This window comes from Dermochelys coriacea, chromosome 3, assembly GCF_009764565.3.
Source record: "Dermochelys coriacea isolate rDerCor1 chromosome 3, rDerCor1.pri.v4, whole genome shotgun sequence".
NCBI classification, from domain to species: Eukaryota; Metazoa; Chordata; order Testudines; family Dermochelyidae; genus Dermochelys; species Dermochelys coriacea.
Window position 1 is genome coordinate 58,754,828 of NC_050070.1, and position 23,241 is coordinate 58,778,068.

The following is a 23,241-nucleotide window of genomic DNA, read 5'->3' on the forward strand; positions in this document are numbered from 1 at the left end:
TCCTCCATCCCCTTTTCCTACTTTTTCTCTACTCCAGTATTTTCTACCTTGGTCCCATTTTCTTGGCTTGTTGGTTTCCACCTAAGGTTTACTCTTATACACCATTGGGCCTGGGGTCCCCTTTTTCCTGCCATCCAATGAGGTTCCTTCCCCTGGGCCTTTCTTCTCCTACTTAAATGGATTGGGTTCCAATGCATCCCTAGGACCACAGGATGGGGCAAAGTTCCCCCTACCCCTTTTCCATCAGAACTTCTCATGTACCTCTAATGGGACTAGCACCCCCAGATAAGTTTTTTTTTCTCCTCATGTGTGCACTCTATGCCTAGAGCATTCCCCTCCCGAACCCACTGTGATTTAACTAGCCTGCTCTGCCAGAGCGAGCAATCAGCTGCTGAATCAATAATACCCATCTCTTGTCTTTGGCTAACTCTTACAGGAATTGTTTTTACTCCCTTCTGAGAGCTTCAGAACACCCCAGTCCAGCATCAATATTCCTCCATTCCAAACACAGACATTCCTTTTCCATCTCATTGGCAGCAGGTGATATCCTGGCTGGCTAAAATGGCCTTCCTTTCATCCTGTCTTGCACCTGCAGGTCTTACTGCCTGAGCGGTCTCACATTATTACCCCCTTCTCCAACTTGTGTTGGACATGCTGCTTTTTTTGAAAATCTGCTTCAACACACTCCTCATCCAGTTTTACCACTGCCTCCATTGTCTTTAGTTGGAATGCATCCGATGAAGTGAGCTGTAGTTCACGAAAGCTTATGCTCAAATAAATTTGTTAGTCTCTAAGGTGCCACAAGTACTCCTTTTCTTTTTGTCTTTGGTTGGTGTCGCTTCACCCAGACTTGAGTGGTATCCAGGAGGTTCTGCAAAAACTGCTCTAATATCACACCTCCATTACCACTTCTACATCTTGCCCCTTTGGCCTTCTGAGTGACTGTTCTTAGCCCTACCTCATAAATCCACCTGGCCATCCTAAATTTCTGTCTGTATCTTTCGGCTGACAAGCCTACCTGATCCTGCATCGCTGCTTATAATACCTCATAATTCTTGGCCTGCTCTTTGCCCAATGCCATATAAATTGCTTGGGCTTCTCCTGTCAGATATGGTGCTAACTGTAGGCCCCTAATCCTTTATCCCAGCTGCACCAGTAGCAATTCTTTCAGAAGTCAGTAAGACTTCATTGGGATCATCCTTGGGGCCCATTTTACAGTGTCCCAGCCCCCTGATTTCCATGCCTTGTGGCAGGACTTGTCATAGTTTGTACTAACTGTTGCTATACCTGAAACACTCAGTGTTGCTCCGCTTGCCATCCCAGCAGAGCTTGTTGCTTTGTCTACTGAAATGCCTGCTACATCCTCTGCTTCTCGTTTTGTTGCTCAGCCACTGCATTAGCACCTCCATTTTCCCCCCAGATTCAGTCTATCCTCATATAGGTTGCCTCTCAACCTTCCTGGCTCTGGCTGATCAGCAGATCCCAGACAAGACCCTGTTTGTAAACAGGTGTCTTCAGCACTTGGAAGCCCTGGCTGGTAACTCATCTGAACAAGCTAAACAGCACACACAGTCCATTAGGTGTCTTTTTTTTAATTATTATTTTCTGTCTTGTGCTCCAGGTGTCTTATACCACCAACACAGCAGCAATTGGACTTAGATAAAGCCAGAGCCTCTCTCTATCGTGCTCCATGGCTCAGCCTTTTATACTGCTTGCCTTTTTCTCCAAGATATCCAACAGGGGAGCTAAATACGTCATTAGCTCATCAGATCCTCTACAGGTGTGAGTGAGCCATCTCACCTACCAAACCCACTCGTGCTCTAATCACACCCTGTACCCTGCCTGCTAGGGTGCTGACTTCTAAATGCTCTCTTGATAGCTGCTAACAGCAGCCTATCCCATCCACTTAGATCCCAGTTATCTCTTGAGGTCTTAAGTGGGATTGAAGTGGTACATAGGGCTTGTTCTAGCCCTCTTCATGGGACTGAATTTCCTCTTGAAGTGCTCGGATACTAAGATGATGAGCTCTGTAAAAATACCTTGATAGACTGATAGTGACTGCTCCATGCAGCTCATCTAACTCATCTAAATAAGAATGATTTAAATTACTGGCCTGATTCAAAACTCTCTGAAGTCAGTTAGAGTCTTTTCACTGATTTCAGTGAGCTTTGGATCAGGCTTAATATTGAGAGAATGGAGAAAATAAGATTCTCTGCATGGTGCTATCAAGACTGTGTACCTTGGTACATAAATAGTGCAGTATTAGGATGTACATATGGCATAAGAAGAGGTCAATCAAAAGTTTCAAAATGTTCACAGTTAAGCCACAGAAGGTTGTTCTGACGTTATGATTCTGTGGGATGTTATGATTCTGTGTGTCTTGTTAAAATCACATTTATTGCTGTTCTACTTCATATAATATAGTTATAAAGTTCCTTGACAAATTTAGGCCCCAATCCTGCAAACATGTACACACATTTAATTTATGAGCAACAGCTGACTAAAAGTTAGCATGTGCTGGCAGAATTGGAGCCTCTAATCTGTGTTTAGGTTTGAAATGCTGAAGATATAGAAAGTGTTTGTTTTATGGACAGGAAAAATAATTATATTTCTTTGCCAATTAGTGGTTCTTAGCTGTTTCTTGCCGATTAATGCTCACTCTTCAGGGCATGTGTCTTCCTCTGTATTTGGAAAGTGTTTAGCACACTTAGGGCACTACAGCCGTCTGAATAATAAAACATGTTTAATAGAAGAAGCTGTAATATATCATTAATTCTTTGTATTTGGTTAACCTTTCCCCCAAGGTTATCAGCTTTTGTATTACGATGTTTCCTGCAAGCTCGTCCGTTCATAGATATTGATCCATATGTACTGAAGAAAACAGCTGATTGGATTGTCAAACATCAGCAGTCGAATGGTGAATTCTGGGAACCTGGAAGAGTGATACACAGTGAACTTCAAGGAGGCAGTAGTAGCCCAATCACTCTCACAGCTTACATTATGTCAGCTTTATTTGGGTACCAAAATGATGAGGTATTAGAATACTTTGGTATTGCTTGTAGTTAATAAAATACCTCCTAAATTATCCCAATAATTCTTAATCATTTTGCAGTTTTTAAAGAAGTTGAGGGATATCATAATAAAGATAATAACATATGATTTGGTTAAACTTTGCTACACTTTGGCCTGATGGCATCCTTCCTGTCTACTGGTAGTAAGGAGTTGTGTTAAAACTGAGGAACATCTAGTCTCAGTGGGCCTTTCCAAAAGCTTAACAAAGTTGGGGGGGGAGAGGCAAATATATTGTAGCTGAGGCCCCAGATCCTGCACAGCAGATAAGCATGTGCTTAACTTTAAGGGTGTGAGCAGTCCCATTGACTTCAACAGGAGTGCTCACATGTTTCAAATTAAGTAAGTGCTTTGTTGGCTGAGGCCTTAATGCCTCTATGACTGTGACTCTGCCATGTCTGCTTCCATGTCTGTGACTCTGAAAGAGATGTTTTATATTTTCTTTTATATTAAAAATGTTATTTCTCTTCCTTCATACATATTTCTTATAAATTCTAATATTGCAATTTAATATTGCTGTTGCCTACATTCATTCTTTTGTTAACTTCTTTTTTAAATTCTTGGTAGTATTAAATTAACATCTTTCAATACAATCTTTATTCCCAGAATGCCCTTGCTGTAGCAAATGCTGCAAACTTCTTGGAAACTAAATTAGAAGAAGGAATTTCAGATAACTATACGCTGACACTTGTGACATATGCATTGTCATTGGCAAAGAGTATAAAAGCAAAGGATGCCCTGGATGTTCTAAACCAGAGATCAGAACAGCAAGGTACTGTAAGAAGCTCTTTATGCAGTAGTATGAATGGATTTTCTTCCAATTTAAAAAAAAGAAATCACTGTTTGGCTGCATACAGACATCGGTTGCTGTATAGGGATCTATTTAGAATAGAATAGAACCCTAAAGAGCAATAATCCTGATGAAAACTATATGCAAGTGAATAGAGTATGTTATGAAGGTGGGGTTTCAACCTTAATGACAGTGTTCACTTGTGTGCAGTGTGATTATATTATTGCAAAACATGAGCTTGCTGCCATCCCACCTTGTTATGAGTGCCCGTCAGATCTCGCTAGCTCAACAGGGTCAGCCAGGTCAATTATTCTGATGATAAGCCTCAAAGGAGCCTAGCCCAGCAAATTCTTACTACCAAGCATAATGCTTACTACTATGGTCAGTCTCATTCACTTCAGTGGGATTCTTTCTGGTACTAAGTGATGAAGTGAGCTGTACCTCACAAAAGCTTATGCTCAAATAAATTTGTTAGTCTCTAAGGTGCCACAAGTACTCCTTTTCTTTATGCGTCTTTAGTAAGTGTTCTCTGAATTGGGTCCTTCTATAATTATACATAAAGGGCAGATCCAAAATCCTTTGAAGTCAGTAGGACTTCATTCATTGTGTGGACTCTGGTGGGTTTTGTATCCGGCGTTCAGCCCCAGTTCAGTAAAGCATTTAAACACATGACCAAGTCCATCTCTAACCAGCCAAGCATTTAAACACATGCTTAATGTGAACCATGTTCTGAAGTGCCTTGCTGGATCCTATAGGTAAACATAAATAGGCAGGTTTTTCCTCAACTATTGAGCATTTATTCATGTCTTCGGCTCTGACATCAGTGATGATCTCTCTTCCAGGAGACATTCGATTCTGGACGTCTCCAGCCCCTCAACTGTCTGACTCATGGCAGCCACGCTCCGTAGACATTGAGCTTTCAGCTTATGCTCTACTCTCTCACTTTCAGCAAGACAGACTATCCGAGGGGATCCCTATTATGAAATGGTTAAGCCAGCAAAGAAACCATCTTGGAGGTTATTCATCGACTCAGGTCAGACAGTAACCTTTAGAAGCATTATTGATGCTTTGCTATATATAAATGTACTTTCCAAATTGACGTGGCAGCCCACATGTTTAAAGGTGTTTAGGTGATGGTGCAATTAGCATTGTAATGCCAAAGTCTGATTATCAAAAGTGTTATAGGCACTTAGAGGCCTAAATGCCAATGATAGCCAATGGGATTTAGACTGAAGTGCCTACATCACTTTTTAAAATGAGTCTTAAGCTCCTCAGTTAGGCACTGCAATGCTGAGAGTGGCAACCTTTAAACATCTGGGCCTTTGCTTCCAATTTTTTTAAATGTTTCTATAGCATATATTGATTTTTTTCTTATTCTGTAACAAAGAGTTCTCATTAAGCACATACTTAAATTCTCTGCTGGATTAGGTCTTAAACACAGACTATATATTTTATCCAATAAACGTATTAAACAAAGAAAAAGAAGAGGATATTGTGCTGCATTCTGCATCTCACACCATATCTGCACCCTACTTCGTTGGTAACATCTTTGAGATCTCTCTTTTTTGGTCTCTGTAGTGTTTCCCTATTTCACAGGGTTGTTGTGAGTCTGACCTCAGTTAAAGTGTTTGGGGCCCTCAGATGGAAGATGTTCTCTAAATGCAAGAGGTCATTATTAGGCCAGGTCACTCCTCCTGCTAAGAAAGCCACAGAGGAGAGTTGCAGGGAGATGTGGGAGAGCCCATGGAGGCTCCCCTTCTAGGGTTTCCTCTGTATTCCTCTTAGGGGTAGAGGTGAAATTTGCCCACTGTACAGTGAGAAGGGGTTGGCCCTTGAATGTTGCTGCTATCAGGAGATCCAGGGGATGCACAGGGCCATACATGCAGTATCCCTGCACTGGCTCTGCACTGGTTCTGAGGACTGTTGTGCCCCTCCTTTCAGCTCTGGGACAGTGTGATTCTGCCTGTGGCTGCCCCACAGAAAATAGGGGTTCCCAGCATGGAGATGCTGCAGAAAAGTATGGCATCCAATGGCTTTTGCTGTCCAGCAGATTCCTCAGGGTTTGTGGGAGAATGATGAATGTCTACCCTGGCCTTGCTCCTGATGCTTCCTCCCTTAGTCTTCCCCTCTCTGTGTGTGGGACCTTGGACCCTTGGACAGGGTATCTGTGGAAACAGGCCAGAGGAGATGGTGCCAGGTAATCAGCTGACCCTACCTTCTGCACTGGCTGGGCTCACTTTAGGTATAAATCAATGTAACATGGTCTGGCCCTTTATTGTTTTTATTAATTACTAGCAACAATAAGGGACATTTCACACTAGTGCATCTGCAAACTCTCTTTGAAAATTGTTACTGTTTTTGGAGTCAATGAATAGTCATGAAGAATAGCCAGGTGTTGTCAAATTACAGTTGTTCTGAATGGCATCTGTAGTACATCCCCAGTATTGTCAGAATTTCTGAATCCCCAGTAAATATGGAAGATCTTCTCTACCTCTAGCAGGTATCCATTTTACTGATACCACATCACCCAAGTTGTGTTGGTATCCAACAGGATCTATATAGTACTTGAGAATGCATTAGTTTAAGCTAGCTGTTTATTGTAAAATGTGGTCTCTGTTAAATGAAGAATAAATTTGTGAAACCAGTACAGTTTCCCTGGCATTCCAGGTTGTTCTTTGTAATACATTACTTCTATTATTATTAATTGAAGAGACTGATTAAAGCAATATCTCAGTTGCAAATAGCTTTCAGATTATTTTCCAGATGGTATTTTTATTCTGGAGTTTGAAAATCTAGTAGCATGTCACTGTAGTACCATCATGGTGAAGCTCACCAATGAATTTAATCCATCCCTTTAGCCACTGTTTCTCACAATAAAGGCTAGATTAATCTATTTTAATTTTGACATTTCTCCAAAGAAAATAATGTCTTTATAGCTTGCTCTTACTTAACTTTTGTGTGTGACCCCAAAGCATCTTTGTTACATTTAAAGAGTGAATTATTTTATATTAGCTAGAGTATTTCCCTGACTTGTAAGAGATTTCCATATTGGGGAGTTTGCGTCATTATCAAACAAGGAGGTTAGACAGGTGTTGGCTGTCTGAGTCATACTTTTCTAACTTGAACTATCATAAACTACTTTCTAATTTGTATGTCTGCAATATATAAAATATGATCTGAATGTTTTATTTTAAAATGTTTTTAATTTGTGTGTGTGTGTGCATGTTTAAAGAGTAGTGTGGACAATTATAAAGGAATAATGCTCAATTCAACCAAAGAATAATATATTTATAACATCCCACATGGACATCATGCTCCAGTTTGATATATGAATTGCTGAAATTCTGTTAAGGGATTAATATTCTCTTCTACTATTTTCTCTAGCCATTTGCTTACAAGTAACCTCAAATATTTCATATCCTTGTTGTTCAATCTGCATGGCACCACAATAACAGTTTATCCATGTTGACATGACGGCTTGTTAGATTACCAGTGTGTTTGCAGTTGCATTCAGGATGGAGTTTATGGGCTTGATCGTCTAGTCCTTAATACGATGTACAGTTCCATTCACTTCAGTTATGATAGAGGTCTTGTAAGATCTGGCCTTCAATCAGTAGGTCCAAAACACCTGAAATTTGAGTAGAGTGGGGGCAGTTTTTTGTTATTGATTGCTCTTCTACTATAAAGGGACCATCATCTTTAAGTATGAGACAGGGTTCTTGTAGGGTAAATCTTGGCTCTCTCCTGAGAAATGTCTGCCCATTGCAACTACCATTGATTTTCCCCTGTAGTCCACAATTTGCATCTTCTCTACCATACCATTTCATCTAAGTCCTCAGGCTGGAATTCCAAGTGCTAGTGATTCAGTCCTCTGATAACTTTGGCAACTTTGCCACTCAGTCTGAATTTTCCAGATTTTAAGGAATCAGTGAAGTAAATAATTTGAGAACACAGCGAGGAGCAAAAAAGATAGAGATTTTTGATTGACTAGTCAGCAAGTACTATTATATTTATGACTGGCACAGTCAGAGTTGCATTGTTAATGAATGTTTGCTGTCATATAACAAATTTCCTATTACTAGAAGGTGACCTAAGATTGAATAATTAAAACCTCTGTGTGCCAAACCCACAGGGCCCAGTGTTTCTATTACCAACAGCTAAGAATAAACAATAAATCAAATAACTGAATTATGAAAAGGTCAAAGAAATACAGCTCATCACCATATTTTTCAGAATATGAGTTATTAAAATTCAGATAATCATAACACAATTATAATGAGAACAGGACATTACAGTTCATGAATCTGTTATTGTTGCAATAATTGCAAAGAGAATAGCAAATGCTTTAAGCTTAATCCATTCTCTGACAATGTAAAGACTCAATTAAGTTGTTGTCTTGTTCAGCTCCCATACTAAACTCAAGAGGTCCAAATGTCCAAAAACTGCCTTTTAATTTAGGGCTACAATTTTGCACACCCGGATATTTTGCACCTGCAAAAAAGGAGAATTTGTGTGCCTGCAGAATGCTGTTGCACAAACACATACTGTGTTTAGTGGGTTCAGATGATTGCAGAAAATGTTGGGAGCAAAAGGTCTTTAGAAGCTGGGTATAGAAGCTGAGGGGAATCCTCTGAAAAGTTGGCTGTAATGCTGGGCAAAAATTATTTTTACTTTTTTTTTTACATCTGCAGTGTCTCAAAGGTACAGTTTTTTTGTTCCCGATCGAGCTGCTGTGGAAAAATGCTGCAGAATGTCTGATATTTACAGTTATTTCTAGTTAGGCCAGATTGTGGCTGGCTCATTGCCTTTCTTCCTTAACTTGTCCTCCTTGGCCAACACCTTTATAAAAGTGAGATCTTGGCTTAAAACTCCACAGACCTCCATGGCATCTACAAATAAAACTCAAGCTGCAGTCCAGAGACAGCCCCAGAAGAAAGTTCCAGAAGTTTCTGGGGCTGCATTTCGTTTACTATGACCCCCTTGCTCTGATGGGAGTGAAGCCTTTCAGTAGAGCTGTGATGCCAGAGAACATGGCAGGGGAGCACCAGGGACCAACAATCCGAGCAGAGATACAGGATCTCTACATGGATGATCCTGGCTATCTGCATATCTCAGGGGATCTGGAGTTAGGGGGAAATCCCAACCTCCATGACAAAATGATGTGGCAGTAACTGTGAGGTAATCCTCACAGGACTTTCCTCTTTCCTGGGTTTACTATCGGAGGGAGTGATCTGGCCCTGAGTAAGGACTTTGGCATGTGGCCCATTGTGATTATCACTATTATCTTATTTTATCTGTGGAGGAAACAGTAGTAATATTCCATCAGAAATGGTTGTTATTACCAAACTGTCAGCTGGATGGACAATGCAGTCTGCACAGTAAGGGTCAGGAAGCCCCAATTATCTAAGACCTTGCCTACATATGACTTACCTGAATTAGTTAAGAACTGATTATTTTATTAAATTGATGCAACCCTTATGAATATACTCTGAAATCAGGTTAAGTGTGTCCATGCTAAGAGGTCTCATTTAATTTTTGCGGATACAGACTAACACGGCTGCTATTCTGAAACCTGTCATTAATTTAATGCAACTTTTGTGTATAGACAAAGTTTAACTGATACTGGTGTTCACCTAGTTTGCAGACTTTTTGTATTATATTTAATACAAAAGCATTTGTTTCTCTCAACAGGACACCGTCGTGGCCCTGCAAGCCTTGAGTATATTCGCAGCTCTCATTACTTCCAGAAAAACAGGAATTGATATAACAGTGACTGGACCTAGTCTGGAAGCTCCAGTAACGTTTTCCATTGATACTCAAAACCGTTTTCTTCTTCAGACCAAAGAGGTACTGTAGAAAATGAGGAAGAATTCTAATCAGTCCTGTCACTTGAAGATATTTTTAATAAGTTTAAATCACCATGTCATTCTTTCAGATTGCACCTATGCAACCGATGGCCATTTCAGTTTCAGCAGAGGGTGTTGGGTTTGCCATCTTTCAGGTACGCAGGAAGATATTTTATACTTTCTCCTTTTTTTAAGATCCCTTTTTAAATGTGTTTTTTGAAGAAAGAATGTTAATAGGAAATTTCATAAAACTAGATCAATAAGAAGAAGAATCTTGTATTTATATGAGAAGAGACAAGGCAGATGAGGTAATACTTGTCTCTCTCATCAACAGAAGTTGGTTCACTCACCTTGTCTCTCTCATATCCTGGGACAATATGACTGCACAAAACAACTTGTATTTATATAGCACCTTAAATGAATTCCAAGGCACTCTACTAATTGCCAAAATGATGTGGGTCAAATTCTGTGCAGACTTTTCCTCTGCACAATCACTGAAGCCAGTGTGATTGGATAAGTTGTAAATCAGTGCAGAACATGGGTACACTCTTAGTAATGTATAGATTACCTTTCCCACTTCTGAACTGTCACAGTTGTTTAAATGCTGTTTAGGGCAGAAAGGGAAGAAGGTCAAGTTCTCTTTAGCAGGATTTAGCCATTTTGTGCTACTCTGATAACACAAAGAGGCCAGAATCTGCTTGCAATCTGCCAGTAGGGAATGCTTTGCACCAACCACCCGTATCCCAGTATAAGGGAAATATGGGGGATGTTACCAGATGTGCCCGTTACTTTGGGGTATGCTCATTTATTAGGATTACTCTTCGGGGTGTGTGTGCGTTCTGTAATTCTATTAATGTACTGCTTATGTCACTTATGTGTTCATATGGAGCTCTACTCCTTCCTTCTGCAAGTCCCCTCCCAATGGAGCTATCCTGCAGTACCTAGGTTCCCCAGGACTGGGTTCCTCCAGCCATAGAACTAGATGAATATGCACACACATACGCGTGCACACACACACACTAACAGAGCAAGTCTGAGCAGACAGGGTCAATCAGGACTCTCAAGCTGATCCCCTCATATGTCCCTGTACTCAATGGGCTGGGTTAAGCAGCACCTTCAAGCTGTCATCCTTATGTGCCCCTGGTCTCAATAGGCAGGGCTGAGCAGCACTTTCAGCTGCCCCCCTCTGATGTGCCATAGGTTTAACACATCACAATCCCACTTTCATGTTACAATTGTACTGGTAGTAACCCACTTGATGAGTAAATCCCACAGTATTTTTGGGCACTACAGGGATCTTTAGCTTAGGCCAAAGAAGCATTGCTGCAGAGCAAATGGGTGAAGCTAAAAACACAAAAGAGTAAAGTTCAGAGAGAGTGAGAGAGAAGCAGCCAGCTTAACCATAAAAGTTATTTATTGAATGATAGTGATAACTACACAAGGAGAGCCTAAACCAACAAAACATACATTATTAAAGGTTAATACCTGAGGTAGAAAGGAAAACAGAGAGAGAGAGAGAGAGAGAGAAAGAAGGGGATCTCACCATTCTCTGAAGCTTGAACTGGTCAGGGTTCCCAGGTGATGGTGGTAGCTCAGGGCCCTAAGGGCAGGAGACAGGCAGAGCCTGTCTAACCCATAGATCTAAGCACTTACTTGGGTATAGGTATCAGAGTAGCAGCCGTGTTAGTCTGTATTCGCAAAAAGAAAAGCAGTACTTGTGGCACCTTAGAGACTAACAAATTTATTAGAGCATAAGTTTTCGTGAGCTACAGCTCACTTCATCGAATGCATCCGATGAAGTGAGCTGTAGCTCACGAAAACTTATGCTCTAATAAATTTGTTAGTCTCTAAGGTGCCACAAGTACTGCTTTTCTTTTTGGGTATAGGTAGAACACTTACTTGGGTATAGGTAGGGGTTTTTGTAGAGAAAATACAATGGTTCAAGGGAGAACACTAGATTTGTTTATGGGTAAACTGATGACTTAAGGGTTTTCTTTAGGCTAGACAATAGGAACTGATCACTCTTGGCTATGGGTGATGTTTTCTTCCAGGGAGCTCACAATGCAATTAGGTTGCTTCAGTATTTTGGATATCGATCTAGGATTTATTACTAGAATTGGTCTGATAATTTCTGAGCTGGGTGTGTGCAGGCGTAGGTTCATTAACGTCTGGAGCAGAGATTCCCATGATGCAGTGCATCCCTGCTTTTCTGATCTCAGAGTTCAGTGCGATTCTCTGTTCTCCATTCTGTATGCAAATTGAGATGTCTCCCTGTCCCATCTTCCATGCAGATGAGGCTAGGGGAGTTGTCTCTGTCTTCCATTCTGTATGCTAATGGAGATGTCTTAATCTTGTCACCCTTGTCAGGAGGGGTCTAGGTGTGTCTCCCAATGCCCCTCGCTACTCTCTGCAAGCCTTTTCTCTGATCGGTTTTGGTTCAAGAAAAGACAGGTAGTGGTGGGGGGTGTCTTTCATGAGTCAGACAGGCTAGATGCTGTGCCCTGGTTCCCCAAAAACACAGAGCTGACTGGTGTCAGGGAGGAGGAGGGAAAGAAAAGAAGTGAAAGAAGTATAGCAGAACTTCATTTTGCCAAACCTCTGCTGGGATCTAGAGGACCTTATGGTATGAATTCAGGCAGCCCTAACTTAATTTTTGTCTGCTGTGTCTCAAACTAGGGCTGGCACTGATTGGTCCTCAGAGGGACCAGTAACTGGCTCCCTTATGCTTCTCAGTTTCCTAGCTTGCAGAGCTCAGCTGCTGAAGGGAATCTTGTTCATTATGTTCAGTGAAATTTGAGAAGAAATTTATGTAGGGAAAAGTAGGAATATAGGAATTGCCATTCTGAATCAGGCCTCCCATCCATCTAGTCCAATATCCTATATGACGGTAGTCACTGCGAGATGCTTCAGAGGAAGAAGCAAGAAACCCTATAGCAGACAGTATGGAAAAGCTAGATCTTATCTAGCATGGGGATTAAGCTCATTCTTCTTTATTTAAAAATATAGATCATTGTATATCTGGTAGTTATAGCCTGTTTTACCACAATGCTGTAAAAGGCTCCCAACATTACTATGCCTACTCAGGGAAAATTGAGCTTAATCTATCCTTGCCATAAGTTTTAAGTCAGAAAAAATTCCAATTCCAGTTTCTTATAGTCTGTTTGATCTTCTCTTCGATGTCCTGACACATCTGGGAGACCAGGAAAGAGAACTGAGAGCTTGTTCTTTAAAATGATAAATATACATATGGATAAATGACATTCACAAAGAAATTTGCATGACTGGACGTTACCAATGAACAGCAATTAAAGGTATATATGTTGTTCATTCAGCATCAAGCTGCAATGCCTGCAGACTCATAAATCATCAGTCTTTTTTATGCATTGACATAAATGCTAGTTGTGTTTACAACAAAGTTCCAATATGTTAGAGAATAATTTTAGATTCCACACAGTGGGCCAAGATGAGAATGAATATCTCAGTGGGGCAACATTTGCTCATCCATCATATCAAAAGGGCTGAGGGAGGGGAACTTAGCTGGGATGGTTTCCAAAAGCAATGATACTACTTAACCTTCACCATTAATGAGAAATACTGTATAATATACATTTTTAATAGACTACCACGAGATCTAAGGTTCAAAAACCAAACAGATGTACAAAGGTCTACACTACTAGATCCAGTTCATCTGCTTCATCTAGATCATGGATTCTCAACTTTTTTCTTTCTCAGGCCCCCCCAACATGATATAAATACTCCACGGCCCACCTGTGTCACAACAACTGGTTTTCTGCATGTAAAAGCTAGGGCCAGCGTTAGGAGGTAGAGAGCAGGGCAATTGCCTGGGGCCCCAAGCCACAGGGTTCCCACAAAGCTAAGTTGCTCAGGTTTTGGCTTCAGCCCCAGGTGATGGGGCTCAGGTCCTGGGTTTCAGGCCCATGTGGTGGGACTTTAGCTTTCTGCCCTGGGTCCCAGTGAGTCTAACTCTGGCCCTGCTTGGCGGACCCCCTGAAACCTGCTCGCGGCTCCCCAGGGGGCCTTGGACCCCTGGTTGAGAACCACTGATCTAAATCAGACTTAGGTTGTATTTCTTCTTATAGCTTAGAGACAGAGATGCCACAATTTTATCCTTATCTTCTTGCAGCTTGGCAGAGCAAAGACAAGGCATTGGAGTAAGGCATTTCATCCAATAAAACTATTCCTACGCGGGACCACCTCTTTCCTCCTGCTTTCCTTGGTGGGGCTGCTTTTCAGGAAGGAGCTCTGATATTGTTCAAATCAGATTTCTCTTTTCCCCAGCTGCAAGCAAGATCTGGAGCTTGTCTGCTAAATCAGATAGCATATGACAGCATGATTGTATTTCTTCAGCAGGGTTCCACTGTCCTACACGTTATCAGAGAGCAGTAGTCAGACACTCTATTCCGCGGATCTGACTTTACCTCCAGATGTAGCATGTCGCACACTGATTCATTTAAATACCAGAAAGTACCATACCATCTCCTGTTGGGATCTCAAGGACTGACCATTATTGGAAGAGCTTTAGTTCTCCACAAGATAGATTCTTAGAAAAACCTGTGTAATTCTTGATGACTCTGCTTGATACTTTATAACCTTCTCTGACATTGGTTTCAGTGGGCTGTAAATGAGTTTCAGCTGCCTCTACTCCAAACCCTCTAGGTTGCCATGAAAATTGCAGAGGCCGACATTTTTCTTGTAGTCTCTTGGTCTTGCAGTTGATAAACTTGCACAACAAGCTATTGCCCTGGCTTGGAGAGGAGCAAGATTAGTCCATCCCTATAATTTGAAAAGGAAGGTAGTTCTGGCCTGGTTTGGGCAGACGGTGTCCATGTCCTAAAGAAATTTATCTTTCCTCTCCTTAAGCCTTTTGGACAAAGGGCCAGATCCCTAGTTGATGTAAATCAGCCTATCTCAATTGAAATGGAGCCACAGCGATTTATACCAGCTGAGGATCTGGGCTGAGATGTTCATTTTCCCAACATGTTTTCACCAAGGATAATAATTAAAAGAGAGAAAATGCTGCAAATATTTCCTTCAACAAATGTCCTCAGCCAAATACATGTTTGTTATGGTGATAGTTTTAAGAATAAGAAAGGGAGAGGAAGTTGTCCTTGGCTGTATGGAGATCTTCAAAATAACTCACATATTTTTGGATGTGATACCATTGAAGTTATTTTCTTAAAGTTCTTTTGGATGCAAAATATTAAATTTCAATTTCCTCTCCCTGCCCCTCTCTGGTATTCCCCTGTGTTATAAGAAGAGTGGACAAGTCTGCCTTTAACTGATTCTCTGCTACTTAGTTAGGCTGCACCAAGGAAGGTGGCTTCAGTTAACCTTTTTATATTAAGAACTGTTTCCATTCCTGTGCGAACCTCCCCTCACCCATGAGAAGGGAGGAAGGGAAAGTCAGACCTTAGCAGCAGTAACTCATTCCAGTAAAATGTTTGCTAATTGACCTGTTCAGTATGTTGCTTCAGATGTCCATGTGCTGGTGGTAAATTCTCATGAATTTGTTTTTCCTGGCAAAAGCTAAAACAACATTGTTCCTGTGATGAAAAATTGCTGTATGGGTTCCAGCTTGATTATACCAAACTTACAACATGTCTCCAATAAACTGACCACTCTGTCCTCTGTGTTATTCCTGAACTTGTTCAGTTGCCTCGGGATACATTGTTGTTCAAGATAAGTTTTCATTTCAGAGCCAGTGGTGTTTTGCCATCTTTGTGGTGTCTTTATTGAATCATCTCTGTACTTGAGTGCTAAATTCAGAGGTGCTATACAGAGTGACAGGAGTAAACATCTGCAAGTAGGAGTACATGGTATAACTTACAAGAAGGGGTCAGAAGATAGAGCAGGAAAAGCAGCTCACAGAAAATTAAAGGCCCCTCTGCTTGTGCTGACTTACTTGTACGACGCTTTGTGGTACCTTTGAATTTAGACTAACATCTTTTCTTTCATTGTCTGGCATCATGCTAAATGATTGTATGGCAATGGAGTACAATTTCCTACATCCTCTCCTATTGTACTATTGTAGTGAGGGGATATAGTGATGTTGGCAATTAGTTGTATTTGAAAAGATGAACCAACTCTGCTATTTTTATATAATAAGCAGAAAGTAAAGTTCTTTTTGCTGTTCCCAGAGATTTATCTACAAGGCTAAGAAGACAGGGAGAGCGTATCGGTTTATATATGAAAACTATCTAAAAGGAAGGTGGGGTATAATCACAAGTCTTTCCTTTTGTTGGGTATAATCACAAGTCTGTCAAACCAATGTTTATTAGCACTTAATAGTAGAAGTTTTCTCACCATCTTGTAGCTGTTTTTGTTGTCTTAGGAATTTCAAAGTTGAGCTTTTCATTGTACCAAGTGCTTTTCTCCCTGAGGTGCTGAATTATAAACTCTTCCTCTGGTCCCTTTCCAGATACCTTGTCCTGCCAACCATGCTGGTGTACTGTGTTTTGGTGGGAAGATATTGCCATTATAAATCAATATCACATGGCAAGGTTCTCAGTCTTAAGGCATCTGACATTTATGTCTAACTCTCAGCAACTTCTAAATGCTTTGTGTCTGGCATGTTTGGTTCTCTATGCCACGCCAGCCACTTCCATTCCTTGGTGAATGTTCTCTAATGACTGTCACCTGAAAGTGCTCATGGTCATTTAATCCTGACCTCAGCATCTTTGGTTTGGCTGTTCACATTTATACTTTCCTAAAATGTTGTGATAATCAGATCATCACCTGATTAGTCAGACCTTCCTGAAGAAATTCTTGTTCTACAACCCTTCTCCAGCTGTTTCAAGCTGCTGGTGCACATCTCCTACACTAACCACATCAGGAATCCTCTGCAGTGGTATCCAGTGTATGGGTTTCTTTTATATGTATACCACTGTCCTCTGCTAGGCACACTGTCACATTTCCTTGTGTAGCTCATCTGGCAGAGGCCTGCATTTGTTGAACTGGCAGGTGAAGGCTCAGTTACTGATATTTCTGGTTTGTGTTTAGCTGATGGCTGTCATGGTGTCTTTTTATTAATGAATTAGCTGTTGTGATAAATTGGTCCTTATTAAGGTTTAAATAAATATCTCTCTCTATTATACTGAGCTTAGAGTAAAATGCTAACCATCATCTATTTTAAATGTAGAATTGCTAAAATATATCACACATAGGATCAAGGTAAATTCCGTAAATAAAACTACTTTGTGAGTAAAAATTCCTATTTGCTCTCCTTCCATATTCCCAGGTACGTGACTGTTTTTACTAACTCTGTTAGTGTCATTCTCCAGAGTTTTCTTTCCTTACATTTCAGAATTGACAGGAAATATCTGCAGCAGTGCACGTTATCAAACGGTAGAAGCTAGTTAGAAAATTCCTACGTTTCACAGAACTCACACATTTTCCTCAGTCAGGCCCTGCTAAGGTCTTAGTGGATGGCACTGTATCATAAGACATTCAGAGTGTTGCACTTGTAGTTTTCTGACACTTCCTGTATTCCTTTGAATATCACATAATGATTTGTCAACAAAAAGTATTCAGTGGCTACTGATGGCTGACATTGGACCACAAACAGAAAATTTTGAGAATCCAAATTTTAGACAATCACTACACTTAATATGATCTGTTCTCTAGAGTTCTACCATTATAGACTTTGAGATCAAGCCAACCGTCTTACTGAATTCATTTTTGCTATACAGACTTCATCTATGTTTTGTGTTTGTACTCCCGTAGCTCAACATTATTTACAATGTGAAACATTCAGTCACTGGTAGAAGGCGCAGATCTGTCCAAAGTCAAGAAGCTTTTGACTTAGATGTTGTCGTAAAAGATGACAAAAATGACATAAACCATTTTACCGTAAATGTATGTACAAGGTAAGTAACTCATTTGGTGCTTCTGCTGATCTGTACGGTATTGATACTATTTAAGAGGAGTGAAGTACTGTATGTATTTTTTAATGCCTGTGATTTAGATTTATATCTACTACAGAACAAATTAATGACTTCATAGAAGAGACCAATTATTAAATTCAGAAGCAAATATTTAAACGAACAAAGAGATATCTTATTAGATCTGGTTTCAGAGTCGCAGCCGTGTTAGTCTGTATTCGCAAAAAAGAAAAGGAGTACTTGTGGCACCTTAGAGACTAACAAATTCATTTGAGCATAAGCTTTCGTGAGCTACAGCTCGCTTCATCGGATGAAGTGAGCTGTAGCTCACGAAAGCTTATGCTCAAATAAATTTGTTAGTCTCTAAGGTGCCACAAGTACTCCTGTTCTTATTAGATCTGAACAGATTATTAATTAACGTAATTATAAAAAGCAAAGCTGCCATTTGTCATCTCATTTTTTCGAAGTATGAGGGTTACATAAAGGTTAGAGATATATGGAAGTGTTTATATGCACAATAATATCATTTGAAGTTTCAAAGGTTTCTGGTTATCTGTGCTGCTCAGTGATAGAAGATCTGCAGGTTTTATCTCCAAGCAATTTGTGAATAAGTAGAGCTGATGCAGAACATTTTTGACGGAATGAAATTTCGTCACAATATGCTGTTTTGTTGAAACTGAAACATTTTGTGGCGATTGGTTTTGAGAAAAACTTCGTTAGGTGTGGGGAGAACAAGGCTGTCATATTCTGTAGCCTGGTATGTCTGAGACCCAAGTTCAAGTCCCTACTCTGCCTGATTCAGAGTGATCTGCGATGAAAAACCTTTCTGCTCTGAGTCAGACAGAGCAAGGACTTAAACCCAGGTCTCCCACATCACAGGCCAGTGCCCTAAACACCAGGCTGTAGAGCATGACTGACACACACACAACCCCCTGCCATTTCTCATATTGAAAAGTGCTCCGGTTTCTGTATGAAAATAGACATTGTTCTTGCAAAAACAATCAAAAGGTTTTGTTTTCATTCCAACATGGAACAAAGGGTACCAGTTGTGATAGTGTTTTTTGTGATGTGAATACATGTCCACTAGAAGTGAACTGAGATAATCAAAATCACTTCCTATAAGCCACTGAACAGCCATAGGATATTATTAGCTTTTATATTTGGGTTAGGAGTAAACAGGTGGCATAGAACCTCCATATCTCATTAGTTACCTCTGAGGCATCCAGTCAGACAAGAGAATTGTGTTCTTAATTCTTTTGCTGGCTTTCTTTGTTACTTGGCATGACATTGAATATATATATTAAAGGGAAGCATTTAAAGAAAACATCTTTCTGTAGCAGTTTTCTCATTAGACACATCCTGTTGTGGTTAAAGAGCACTGGATACTTCACAGAAAACCCTGAAGGACACTGTGCTTGTATATTATATATTTACATTTTTCCCTTCTTTCTGTGCTTTACTACCAAGGACACTGGGAGAAAAACAATCTTTAAGCGCTTATCTGTTCCTGTTGAATATTTCCTCCCTTGAAATCGCAGCTCCCTTGTGACATTATAATCATTTCCATTTCCACCTTTGCAAACCATCACATTGTTCACACTGCTTATTTTTTATACCCCTTCTCCGTACACCCTTTGTATGTTATTTACTTTAACTGTAAACTCTTCAGGACAATGTCTGTGTGTCACTCTGTTTGTACAGATTTCAGAGTAGCAGCCGTGTTAGTCTGTATTCGCAAAAAGAAAAGGAGTACTTGTGGCACCTTAGAGACTAACAAATTTATTTGAGCATAAGCTTTCATGAGCTACAGCTCACTTCATCGGATGCATTCAGTGGAAAATACTGTTTGTACAGTGCCTAGCACAGTTGGAACTTCTTGCTTCACCATAATACAAATAATAATACGTGTGTATATATAGATATAGATATAGATATATATAGCCAGATATGAGGTCAGTGCATAGTAGATTGACTTCATTGGGTAATAACCAACAGGAGCATATAAATCTTGAAAACAAAAGTCCTGATTACATGTATATGTCTCTGGTAATAACCCCAGTGATACAGGAGGGGGTCAGGGACACTGCAGTGTATAAGCAGAGCTGTCTGTAAACAGAATGTTTTTCAAAGTTTTCTGTGAAGTGAACTCCCGCACAAATTGTAGGCACTTCAGTGACAAATTCTGTGCTAAGTTACACCACGGGCTTGGGGGTAATCTTAGCTGCATGTCCCCATTTTCTTTCACTGGCTGAGATATCTGATTCAGAGCTTTTGACCAATGATATAGCCTGGAAGGACCCCATCTCTCTCCTCTTCTGCAATGCTGAGAGGCACTGCCACTTTTGACATCTTTCTCTGTGCAGCCACTTCAGAATGGTACATGGTCATTCAGTACCAATCTCCATCAGTCTGGAGCCTAAGGTGGTCCACATGAGTCCTGATGATTCTGTGCTGATGCACCTTGGGCAGGATTTGACCCTTACAGAAACAGAAGTGTGCCTGGATCTGATAATCAGACGGTTTTTCTCTGATTAATGGGACACGGTTCATGCCAGGTGTACTGAATGCCTAAATAATTTTACTGTTAGTCATTTTGGAATCCATATAACATGATGTGATTTTCCATTTCAGCATAATCTAGAAATCATAGAAAGATGTAGGTTGTTAGTTCAGGAGAATTCCTAAGATATGGACTCGTTTGAGTAGTTATGGGTATGCATCTTTGGTCAATGGCTGCAAACACTTCAAAGTTTTTTCCAATATCAGCCAGCAGAAATTCTGTATTACTTCAGCCAGCTCTTGAGCAGACTTTGGCCAAAAGCACTAGGTTAACAGAATAACATTTGCCCACCATGTGTCATCTGCATACTGTTGACCTTTGAGCCTGTGATGTCTCACAAAATCTCCTAGTGGAAATTGTGCGAGGCTGACAATATCCTGCAACCTCCTGAATGAACCACACAGAATTAAGTTAAACCTTATTGAATTAGGTTCAAAAATTTTGGGGTCTATTTTACTCAAAATGCTACTGTGTCTATTATTGTGGCACTGTATGTAACTCCTCAAGGAGGAGAGAGATGCTAATGTAATTCTTTCAGTTATCAGACTCTTTGAAGCTATCTTCTGGAGAGGTGCCCAAATATTCATTCAAATTAGATTTCCCAGGGACCAAGAGACAAAGAAAGGATTTTTGGATAAATAGCATGGTTTTACACAGGCTCATTGCCTTCTTCCTGATCCAGCAAACGGACAGGACCCGTGGTCCACAGAGGGCCCCAATCCTTAGGGAATGGTTGGCAGGACTGGGCCCACAGAAGCTCCATAAGACTGGGTGCTTGTTCAGAGCTGAAGCGGAGATGAACGGGTAACACAAGGAAACCCTGCGGGTGGGGTGTTGAAGGACTGCTCTTGCCAGAGTCCATGTTAGTGCTGGGGTGATCTCTGGTAAACTTTATTAGCATGCGTGTAGATTCTTCCATGGTTTGTAAAATGTTTTCTGTGTAGACCTTTGGCCTTAAAAATAAAATAGGCTGCATAGAAAAAGCTGTGTGGTAAATATAACTATGGGCAGTCTCACTGTTAACCATCCCTGAATAGACAGCAAGCAGGCCTGCTTGGGCAGCTTGCCTCTGCTGGGAATAACACAGTGATGGCAGGGAACTGTTCAGCCTGGAGATCCCCAGGTCCAAAAGGAAAGAGAACTGTGATTCCACTCAAGAGGCGTGATGGAAGCCTGAGATTGGGTGCCCTTGTTGGACCATAGAAGGGGAATACAGGTGCAGCTGCCCTGAACTGTGACAGCGGCGTGATGGATTTTTGGTTAGAAAACTTGCAGGATTGGTAGAGGAGCATGTGCTGTTGTTGCTAATTCTGGACGGCCTGGCCTCTGCATGCAGAGGGATTTCTACTGTCTCTAAGGAATAGGAAGGCATGCTCCATTAGCTCTACTCACTCTGCCCTCTGTGCTTACTGCTACATATGCTTGATGTCTGTACTCATTTGCTGCCCTCTGCTGTATGGTGCAGAGGGGAGCTACAGTTCCTAGACTGCTGGAGGAATGATCTCATAACCCAGAGTTCCAGCCCAGGGTCTCCTTAATTCAGTTAAGAGACAAGTTTTTCTTTTCACTTCTTTCCTTCTATCACTTGCCATTTTCTTAGCTGTGTATATGTGTGCGTGTCTGTGTGTGTGTGTGTGTGTTTTTAAGGGGTCATGTTGCAGAGGAGACAATAGCTGGGACTATTCCCTGCCTCTCTCTGTTTTTTTGGAGGAAGGCACATGTGTAATTGTTAGGGGGTAGATCTGACTCACTTTTGGGGGGAGTACCAGGTTGTTTAGGTTGCCCATTGTTATTTTAGTGGTACCCAGGCTAGTTAGATGGCTTGAATGTTTCTATATCCTCTCAGCTGTAATTATAAACAGAGACCTAATTACATCCAGTTCAGATTCAGTTATTTGTTTTCAATAGCAGCTACTTTGGCACAGTGCCTCATACAACAGATGGTTTCATCTGTTTCTAATCTCATGAGCTAACCGAAGTCAGCAGTGGTGCTGTATTTCTTTCAAAGTCATATCTGTGTTCAATCAGCCATGCTGTCAGGCTTAATAGCATTGCTTTGAAAAGGAAGTCTTCCCCTTCTCTAAACCCATCCAAATCTACAAAGAAATAGTTTTATTCAATTACTTTCAACTACTGTCAGGCATTCAAAATGCAGATTAGAGACATGTTCCATCCTCGATAACAATGGTGGTTTAGCCTCAGTGCCAAGGAAACAGCCTGTGCCACCTACTTTATTTAAAGAAGCAATCTTGGCTGGGCATGTAGAAGAGAAAGCCATACATATATTTTGATAGTTCCATTGTGTACCACGGTATGTTAGACTCCTGCTGTAGAGAAACGTTTTCACGTCCACCATGTGATACTCAAACTGGCAGAAGATGCTATAATAAGCAATATTTGGGGGGAAATGGAAAAATTCAACTTGCTAAACTTTCTCTTTCCAAAACCAGATGGCTAATATGGAATGAACATTTTAAAATTGTATTGAAGGTTGGAGAGGTAATCAAGTGATTCCATTACGTGAATTATGGACCCTTATTGGAGAAATATGGAGCAAGTTCAATAGACTCTTCAATCTATATATTTACACAAAAATACCAGAAAATGGTAGCACCAAGTGATATAGTTTTAGAATCCCAGCAATGTACAATCTGGTTTTTCTTGTAGGCCTCCTTTCAAATTTGCACATAATTATATTACTACTCTGCATTTTTGGGGCCCATGTCTACTCTTACTGCAGCCAATGGCAAAACTCCTTTTGGCTTCAGTGGGATCAGAATTAGGCTCCTGCAAATTGCAAATAATTGCAATACTTTTCTTTGCTCAGAGGTTAATCTACTTCTTGGCCATGTGTTTGAGGTTGCTAGGGGAAATTGAGATATAAATGTTTGTCTAAATTGTTAATTTTCAGAGTATGTTAAATGATTCGCTTAAAACCTTAGAAATTCAACATCTCAAACATATCATCTTTCCTTCATTTCCCAAATACTATACTTTCTATATTATAATGTGGAATGTAAATAGCAGAGCATTTTATTTTAATGTTAGAATATTTGATTTCTGTTAAAAGTTTTC

At 40.5% G+C, this 23,241-nt stretch overlaps 1 protein-coding gene across 1 annotated transcript in view; it reads left to right on the forward strand.

Moving 5' to 3' along the window:
- CD109 (CD109 molecule) overlaps window positions 1-23,241 on the forward strand; it is a 139,868-nt gene that overhangs the window by 102,044 nt on the left and 14,583 nt on the right. Inside the window, exons 25-30 of the mRNA XM_038397201.2 lie at window positions 2,805-3,033; window positions 3,676-3,841; window positions 4,702-4,892; window positions 9,551-9,706; window positions 9,795-9,860; window positions 17,449-17,591. Coding sequence (XP_038253129.1) covers window positions 2,805-3,033; window positions 3,676-3,841; window positions 4,702-4,892; window positions 9,551-9,706; window positions 9,795-9,860; window positions 17,449-17,591 — 951 coding nt within the window. The remainder of the gene's footprint in view (window positions 1-2,804; window positions 3,034-3,675; window positions 3,842-4,701; window positions 4,893-9,550; window positions 9,707-9,794; window positions 9,861-17,448; window positions 17,592-23,241) is intronic.